Here is a 9,939-nt window from a genome sequence, read left to right as displayed (position 1 = left end):
GATATGATGATGATAAGGATGATGACGATGACGACGATGATGATGGCAACTCATGATGATGATGATAATGAATGATGATGATGATAAATGTGTTAATGAACAGACGTAGGCAGACTATGTAAGCCGTTTAGAATTTTGTTTGATAAGTTAAACGTTTTCATGTTATGACGTACAACACACACTCACATACAAACACACATACACACACACAAACACTAACACATACACACACCCAAACACACACATAAACACACATGAACACACACACTCACATACATGTTTTCATACATGTGCGAATACAACTGTGTATATCACACATACATTCACACATACACACACACATATATACGCACACACAAACTCACACATAAATATACACACACATACACTCACACACATGTATTCACACATTCACACATGTGCGAATACAACTGTGTATATCACACATACACATTTGTATAAACCTAATAAAACGCACATTCACACACATACACACACGTACACACACGCACAAAAATTAATAGCAATTATTTTGTTATTTTCATCGGTTAAACATCCTTGTTCAAAGCATTCGTCATCAAATTTCAATAAATGTTTGAAAATCTTTCAAATTATGACTTTGAAATAAATTAGTTGTCATTATATTCATAAATGATATTTAATTATATAAACTTATTAATTAATTATAAACTACCGGAAGTAAATAAATATACAAACGAAGGGATGGTTGAATGGAAAGAAGGTAGGATTGATGGAGGAAAATCTAACTTGCAGCCAGAAAAATGAAATATGTATGGGTGGGTGATCGAACGGAAAGAAATATAAAAAATGCATTGACAACAACACCGATGAACAACACACAAGAACAGCAACATACAAGTTATTTACAACAACATTCAAAATAAGAACAACAAATACAAACAACTACAAACGTGATAACAACAACAATAAACATGACAACAACAACAATAAACTTGACAACAACAATAACAAAAACATGACAACAACAACAACAACCATGACAACAACAACAACAACATGACAACAACAACAACGACAAATCTGACAACACACCTGTTATATAATCCGTCACAACATTCTCAACGCTATCATGGGCTGCCTCAGCCAAGCGATTTTGTAGTAGTAGTTGGGTCATGACAACCACAACAACCACAAGTAACGAAAGTGATGATTTGGTCGTTGGCTGTTGTAGCTGCTGCTGATGATGATGATGACGTCGTTGAAAATTTTGTTCCATCATAGACAAATTAAAATCCATTCTATTTTATAATTGTTTTTTATTAGGTTTTATTTACAATAAGTAAATGTTGCATAATCAGTCAGTTAATTATTTTAAATTAATTAATTAATTAGTAATTATTGTTGTGAATTGGACATCCTTGGCTTAGAGTTTGAAATCCGCAATGATTACATTCTCACGATAAATTTTCATCATAAATTTGTATGAACTTGCATCTAATGAATGACTCTCAATTGTTCCTATACATTTATACTCCTATTTCCAAGATCCTGTAGCATTTATTTATTTAGTTATAATTATTAAAAATTAATTATCAAATTAATAATTAGTGATAATTAGTAACTAATCAGTAAAAATAATTATCCTGACGCTGTCAGGCAAATTCTATTGCAAAAAGAACTATCTTATAAAAATAAACAATTTATAAAAAGTCACACACACACAAATGCATAATAAATTTTACAATGTTAGCAATTTTATGATTAATAATAATAATTATTATTATTATTATAATTATCATTAAAATAATAATTCAAATAAATTTTTCATGAGATTTTATCAAACGTTAACCAATCTCACACTGATATTTGCAACTTAGTTTGTCAGTTTCATTTCAATCAGTTTTCTCTTTATATATACCGCAATAGTAATATTTGAATGGGTCTATATTGTCTATATGTACATATATATATATATTTGTTTATATATTATAATATAATATTATATAACAACTATAATATTATATAATAATTATGGTATAATAATATATAATATAAAATATATATATGTATATAAACTTATAAACTTGTGTGAGAGTGAATTTATAGTACCGGGTTAGAGGTTAGAGTGTATGTGTGTGTGGATATGCTTGCGAACATTTTGTGTATTATAAATAAACCAATTATGTCGGTATTCGAAACGTTATTTGAAATGAAATACAAATTGGAGTTCTGTCTCGAGTCCATATTGAAACGCATCCACTCAGACGCGCAACTGCCTACATCGGTAGCATTTTTAATCTGCTTCAGAGTTTCATAGACCAACCATTTTTTAATTAATGTCTTTGTTTCGGGTATTAAATTTGAAGATAGTGACCATGTGAGACGTATATAAAACTGTTTCCGCACAAACTTTATCCGCAAACTAACGAAATCTGTTTTACCCACAAGGTTCCAAACACGTATATACTGTAACCTAATTTTCCAAAGCTTGAATGTAGGCGTGATACACGGCAAGGCACGCGCACGTACCTGTCTGCCTCAGTGTTTCTCACTTCCATACCATGCAGCCGATCATCACTTCTCGTCATTCGCACCTTTGCTTGTCAACTAATTCCTCGCTCATGCGATTTGCCGCGTGCGACAAATTTTTTAAAATTATTTCATTAATTCTCTCGCTTTTTCATATAGACCAATAAGCGTATCAACACACGCACACGCACTGACTGACATGCAAGCACACGTACGTTTATATTTATTCATTCATTCGTTCGTTCGTTTATTCGTTTGTTTATTCATTTAGTCAGTCAGCCATTGATTAAATCGTTCAATCATTCAACCACATCATTTCTGTTGTTTTCTAATTTACTTTGTTTTTATATATGAAATTTTAATGTTTTCTGCTAACGAAAGAATATTTTCCAGGAAGTTCTTGTCAGTGAAACTCAAACAATGGCAGAAAGAAGGGGGCGGAAAGTGTTTGGAACGTGGATTGCTTTAAATAAATAAACACGCGTCTCAAAAATTAACAAACAACATTTATGTGTTTTTATATTTTATATTTCATTCGAAAAACTAAAGTTGTTTGAATAACCATTTTCCAAAACACACACACCACACAAACAAACAAATGAATTCAAAGTATTACATATATGTATATAAAACCTTTATAACCTCAACACACACACACACACACACACACACACACACACACAGTCTATTATATATAAATGTGTGAACTCAAACATACACACATACACACAAACAATGATAAAGACATACACACATATACAAACCATAAAAGACACACACAGACAAACGTTGCAACAAACGCTTTCGTTTATTCATTCATTCATTTTTTCATTCATTCATTCATTCCTCCGCTCATTCATTCACTTATCCATCAATTAACTCAATCGCTCACTCACTCCTTCATTCATCCGCACATATTCTGGCTGGCAGGTAGAGTAAAAGGCATTGATACACATTTCATCAACGAGTGATTTAGATTTTTAAATTAGATTTAAATGGGTCAGCGGGTCATTAGGTCAACTGGTTTTAGCTCGTGAGGTCATTTTCATCAACTATAAATTGTAATGACGTGTATTTGAGCCATGTAGCAATGTGCAGTTGATTGTTGTTTTGGGGTTTTTTAACTTTATATCGGCGTTAGATATTGTTATTTTTTTGTTTTGCTCTTCGCCTTTCTACCTACTTTATAAAGATTTAAAAAAAATTGTTTTGCAAAATTGAAATCAAGCGTTATACATTGAATAATATAATTCAAGAAAATCGTATATTTTTTAATTCATTGTAAAAAAATTTTTTTTTCAAATTTTTTGCATAAATAATTTTTCTAATTGCGAAACTGTCTTTGTCATCATCGTCATCGTCACCATCACCACCATCGTCATTGTCATCATCGTTTATTTGTATCATTATCTTCATCATAATCATTTAAAAATAAAATAAAATATTGAACGTAGATTGATAGCTGCGGTCGCCATTATTTTCTTCCTCTTCTTCGTTTTCCTCTTCTTCTTTTTTTTCCTTTTCCTCTTCTAATCCTTTTCCTCTTCTTCGTCATCTTCGTCACTTCCTCCGTCACGGACATTGCTGTGTCTTTATCATGTTATTATGAACTACTACTATGGTTCGCAAAATGACTGGAAATAAAGTGCACATAAAACGCGATTAATTTATTCTCATTATCATAGCCATAGTCGACATCATTTTACGGCAGGGGTGGGCAGATTTTTTGCTCTGAGGGCCGCATTGAGAACTATTTTAACTTTGAAGGGCCGCGTATTACTTAAATTGCTAATTTTTTTGACCCGGGGGAGACTTTTTTAAGATTTGTTGCTCTTTTTTTGGTCATAATGCCTGACTGAGACAACCTTTTTTTGAACAAGGCCTCGGGTCGTAGTTTGCCCACCCCTGTTTTACAATCATTTGACTTACGACATCGTATTAATTACTTCATTCAAAATCATCTTCATCTTTATTGCCATCAATATAATCAAAATCTTTAATTGTTTTGTTTCATTGTTTTGTCGTCATCATCATTTTCTACGATCATCATCATCGTTGTCATCATCAAAGTTGTCATCATCATCATCATCTTCCTCCTCCTCCTCCCCCTCCTCATCATCATAGTCATCATCATCATAGTCATCATCATCATCGTTGTCATCATTATCTTTGTCATCATCATCCTAATTAACCTGCTCATCTTCTTCTTGGATATCCGAATGGAGTTGAACTTCTGACTCGGGAGGCCGGCCTCATTGTAGTTGCTCCTGAACTTTGACCTAATTGTGGAAGCGACTGGCCGCCAATCAAAGAGCAGGCTGACAAGGAGGGCGACGACGATGAAGACGATGATGGTGAAGACGAGGACGCCGGTGGAAGTGTTGAAAAAGCTGAGCGGCACGTGCTCACGATCCATGACGAATGCTGCGCTCAGCGGTTGCATCAGCAATTTGAGGTTCGTCCACTCGCTATCTACTTTCGTCTGCCAGTTTTTTGTTTGTTTGTTTGTTTGAGTTTCTTTTAAGTTTTATAAACTTTTTATATTTTTTTATATAAACTTTTTTATAAAAACTTTTAAGTTTATTTGATGAATTTATAACGCTTAGTGAAGTGATTAAATAATTGAAAATTTTTAAATAGTATTTAAATCTTTCCAATACCTTTGATCGTAAACGTGGCGTAGAAAATTTTACGATAATCCCTTTGCAGTTAAGTAAGCGAGTGGTCAACGAAAATTCCGTGAAAGAATCAAAAATTTTCACTTCTGGGACAATGACCTTGTGGTAATTGAAGCAGCGATTGCCTGCTGGTCCAAACATTAACTTGTACTGGTCTAGCGCTAGATCGGTCTGTACGGAAGTTTGATATGTGTATGAATTGGCGGACAAAGGTTTGATGAAGATGGTGAGGTCGTATGCCGGTATCTCTGCTGAAGGGTAGAGTGTGATGTTGGCACCGAATTTCTGAATCTCGATTAAGATGGGTTTGTCAAATTTGGTATCGTTGCAGAAGACCATGACCAATGAGTTGGACTTGCAAACATCCTCGTGAAGTTTTCTGTATGAGTCGTTCGAGAAGAGATCATCCCTGTCTACACCAATCACGGGACTGGTGGTTTCCAGTTTAAATCTACAAGAGATAATTGTTTCTTCAATCAATCATTTGATTCTTTTATTAATTTTTTATGTGTTCATTATTTTCTAAATTCTATAAGTAAAAATAATAAAAAATACTCTGACTTGTCGTGGAAATTGACTCCTGCAGACATCTCGAGCCAATTGCAAACTTCCACCTCGTCCTTTTCTTTCCAGTTATCGGCGCAAACCTTCAGCCAACTTTTGGCATTTTTCTGGACTTCAAGGTACCCGTACTCTGCCACACCCTCTCCTCTACCCATGTTTTTGAGTCTTATATTGTGGCAGCGGACACCTGGAGGCAGGTTGGAAAGGTGCATGAGGAGGGTTTGTATGCAGGCCAATGTGGTGGGCATCATCCACGTCATTCTCCTTGTGGTGTGGTAGCTTAAAAAAAGTGGCAGTGGTAGTGGCGTTGGTGGTCTAGTGAATATTAAGCTACGAGAATCCTGCGCATGTGCGTTTCTGACCGAGCGTTTAATGTTAATAATTTAAGTAGCATCTTTAATTGTTATTTTTCATTATATATCGTAAATTTATTTATATTTTTTGTAACAATTTTAATTAAAGTCTATTTACCATATTTACATTTAAAATCAAATTGAAGCATTTAAAAACAAACGCTCAACATCATTTTAAAAATTAACTTGCGTATAACCAATTCTTGAATAATAATAAAAAACATGCTTTTGTTTGTATGGAGAATGTCGTGACGTCGGGGCTAAGCATGGAAACATAGATTCACGTAAAAGCTATGATGAGTTCTGCAGAGGTGACATGAAGCGTCATTCATTGATCAACATTGATCTATAAGACGTTGACAACAGAACTGCGCACTTATACTACTGCATCGATCGGCTTCTTGTACATAAAACCGAATCAATGCAGACATCACTAAGCAACCCCACTCTACTTATTCCTCCTCGCAATCTCGTTCTCATTTCAATTTTCATTCATTTGTCTTTGACAGAGTTTCGAAGAAGGATAAAGCATGGAGCATAACGTGAGAAGTGGAACGAAGGCCGCTTTGAAATTCATCTGTCCGCGAGTCGGCTTAGTCTCGATGGTCAGCCTGTATGCCTTAGGTGGTGGCTTCCTATTCAGTCATCTGGAATCTGAAAATGAGTTAAGTGATTGTACGGAGAATTCAGAAAGCTACCTGACATTTGAGAACGAAACGATTCAGTCGATATGGAATACAATGTCTAACTATAAACCAAGTGAAGAGAAGGATACCATTCAAAACTTTCAAGATATGTTATTTCAATTAAACAAACAGATATACGAAACTAGTTTTGATGGAAAAAACTGTTCCTTGTTAGGCAAGGAGAACGGGGCATCTTCACAATGGTCTTTGGTAAATGCTGTACTCTTCTCTACAACCGTTTTCACAACAGTCGGTCTGTTTCTGCTTTCATTCAACATTTCATTTTTTTTTACATTTCTAGCATTCATTTGAAAAACTTAAAATTTGCAAAATTAAACCAAATAAAAAGCAGCCTTTTTCATATTTCCAGGCTACGGTAACATAGCCCCGAAAACTAAATTTGGACGATTGGTCTGCTTGGCTTACGCCTTACTCGGGATACCGCTCATGCTTCTAACTCTGGCTAACTTTGGAGAAATAATGGCCAACATATTTCGATACGCGTACTTGAATGTGTGCTGCTGTAGCCTGGTCAGGTGGTACAAACGATCGACACTCCCTACGTCATATTCCAATTTAAATGACGCCAAGAAAACTGCACCGAAAAATGAGGAAAATTTTGATGAAATTTTAATAGAGGACGAGGATGATGAAGAATTGGACAAAATAAGCGTTCCAGTGGTGGTGACGTTGTTTCTCATCGTCACTTACGTTCTGTTCGGAGCGATATTATTTTCTGTCTGGATGAGCGATTTGGACTGGATGGGTGCCGCTTATTTTAGTTTCATAACGTTATCTACAATCGGTTTCGGCGACATTGTCCCATCTTCGGACAACATGGACGACGTTTATGCCAGATTCAAGCTGATGGGGACGGCACTGTACATGGTTCTCGGCATGGCTGTGCTTTCAATGGCATTTAACTTATTGCAAGAAGAGGTCATCGACAAGATACACAAAGTCGAAAACAAGGTCATATCATTGAAAGATAGGAATAATCTCTTAGAAATGAAGAACAAGTGACGGTAAGATTGCGATGCTGACTTCATTTTTTAATAATTTTTGACGACGATCTGCTAGAACTCTCATGTACAATTATGTGCTTAAACAAATTTACCATTACAATTTCAGATTACCCGCTTCTTAATAATTTTTTTAAGATTACGATAAATAAACATTTCGTATAATTGAATAATGCAAACATCATGAAATACGTTTAATATTTCAGCTCTCTTAATTACGTTAGAGACTAAATAATCATAATCGACACACACGAACGATTTTGAATTGACATTTCATGTCATTGAACCTTAAACAAAAACCTGTCAGATGCGCCTTTTTGAGGTACATTCAAGTGTGCAACCCAATGGCGGATAACAAATTTTAATTCAGTCGCAATACAAAACCGTACATCTTAATTATTATCTATGGTAACAACTGAATGGAATTAAATATTTATTCAATCAAAATGTAACAACCACTACATTGAAGTAGAAAAATTCATGACCAACAATGAAAGTAATGAGACACCCGTGTTAAAAAATAAAAACAAGAAAGTTCATGCATAGATGTGAGTCATTTTAACGAATAAATAAATACAAATAAGGAAATAATTGCTGTCATATAACGTTCAAACAAAGCGTGCAACCTTACATAAATATTCATCTCTCCTTTTACGTTTTCAAATTTTTCAAATCCTGAAAGGAAATACGGGCGCACTATTAAGCCAAATCTAGTGCAACATGGTGCAACAAATTCACAGTAACAAAGAACTAAATGAAAAATGATGTCGAACATTCAAAAATGAAATTTACCAATTGAAAATATGATTTTTTAACTTCTCTGAAAACCCCAGAGATAAAAAAAATTATCGTTACCACAGTAAAAAGGATAAGCCAAGAATCATCCAAGCAAATTGGTGTGCACTTACACTTGCTTACACTTACAAATTTTCAGAACATAAAATGTACAACCCATACGATATTGCCATAACAAAACAAAAGAGTAAATGAGTAGGTAAATAAGTAAGAATGATGATTCAGTAAAGAGTGGAATGAAAGATGCGAGCATATGGTGCATGTGTGTATGGAATGATGATATGAAAAATTTCTTTACAAAAAGAGGCAAGTCCGGGCTCCATGCTTCAATGAAACCACGCCAAGATGAACGATTTACAATTGTTTCTTCAATTAACGAATTTATAAATAATGTATAAATTATAAATAATTTCAATATTTAGAAATACGTATTTCAAATAAATAAGAATTCAATAGAAAAATATAACTAAAAAAAAATTCAGCAATATTTAACTTGATATTCATTTAGAGTCAGGTAATGTCAAACAAAAAATCAATCAATCGATCAATCGATCAATCAATCAATCTGTGTCAACTAATCAATCAATCAATTAATCAGTCAATTAATCGATCAATCAATTAAAATACCAAACACAGAACTAAGCAAGCCAAACGACAAACTACCCTTCTATCTTAAATGCAGCAATTAATTCATCTCCAGACAACCAATCCATTATGAAAAATTAAATTAAATCAATCAACCAGCCAATCAATCAATAAACCAGCCAATCAATCAATAAACCAGCCAATCAATCAATAAACCAGCCAATCAATCAATCCAGTAATCAATCAATCCATCCATCAACCAATCAGCAATTAACTATACGAAAAAATAAATCAATTCAGATAAATGAGTTTTTACTCTACTTGTTAGTAGCTTCAAGTACGTCTACAAATTAATAATCGGTCTAAGTGTACAAATTAATACAAATATATAGATACGGATGTATATATATATATACATATATATATACATATATACATATAAATATATATATATATAGCGTATTATATGCAACCCTTAGTACATGTATAAAAATTAATAGTGGAAAAAATAACAATAACAGAAAATAAAACATAGTTGATGTTTTAGCAGCATCTTGAAATAATAAAAATAATAAAAAACACTGAGATAATTTGCTATTATTACCAGAATTAGCGTGTTGAACAACTCTCAAGACAAGCAGACAGACTTTTGCAAACGTAAGCTGATACATAGATACATATACACAAATACCATACCAATTTCCTAACACATTATTTTCTATATCCACATAAAGTTTATATATGC

At 33.6% G+C, this 9,939-nt stretch overlaps 2 protein-coding genes across 2 annotated transcripts; one reads left to right on the top strand and one right to left on the bottom strand.

Annotated features, from left to right (window-relative positions):
* Window positions 1–4,328: 4,328 nt before the first annotated feature.
* HELRODRAFT_161573 (hypothetical protein) lies at window positions 4,329–6,013 on the bottom strand (the record flags this gene model as incomplete). The annotated part of the gene is made up of 4 exons (XM_009021478.1): window positions 4,329–4,416; window positions 4,704–4,993; window positions 5,289–5,640; window positions 5,751–6,013. 4 exons carry the CDS (start codon window positions 6,011–6,013, stop codon window positions 4,329–4,331), a joined length of 993 nt encoding a protein of 330 aa, XP_009019726.1.
* Window positions 6,014–6,636: 623 nt separating this feature from the next.
* On the top strand, window positions 6,637–7,815 carry HELRODRAFT_161572 (hypothetical protein; the record flags this gene model as incomplete). Its single annotated transcript, XM_009021477.1, has 2 exons — window positions 6,637–7,045; window positions 7,163–7,815. The coding sequence occupies 2 exons, from the start codon at window positions 6,637–6,639 to the stop codon at window positions 7,813–7,815; spliced, it is 1,062 nt and encodes a 353-aa protein (XP_009019725.1).
* Window positions 7,816–9,939: the final 2,124 nt, after the last annotated feature.

The sequence above is a fragment of the Helobdella robusta genome, assembly GCF_000326865.2.
Source record: "Helobdella robusta unplaced genomic scaffold HELROscaffold_3, whole genome shotgun sequence".
Taxonomy (NCBI): Eukaryota; Metazoa; Annelida; class Clitellata; order Rhynchobdellida; family Glossiphoniidae; genus Helobdella; species Helobdella robusta.
This window is presented reverse-complemented; position numbering and strand designations above follow the sequence as displayed.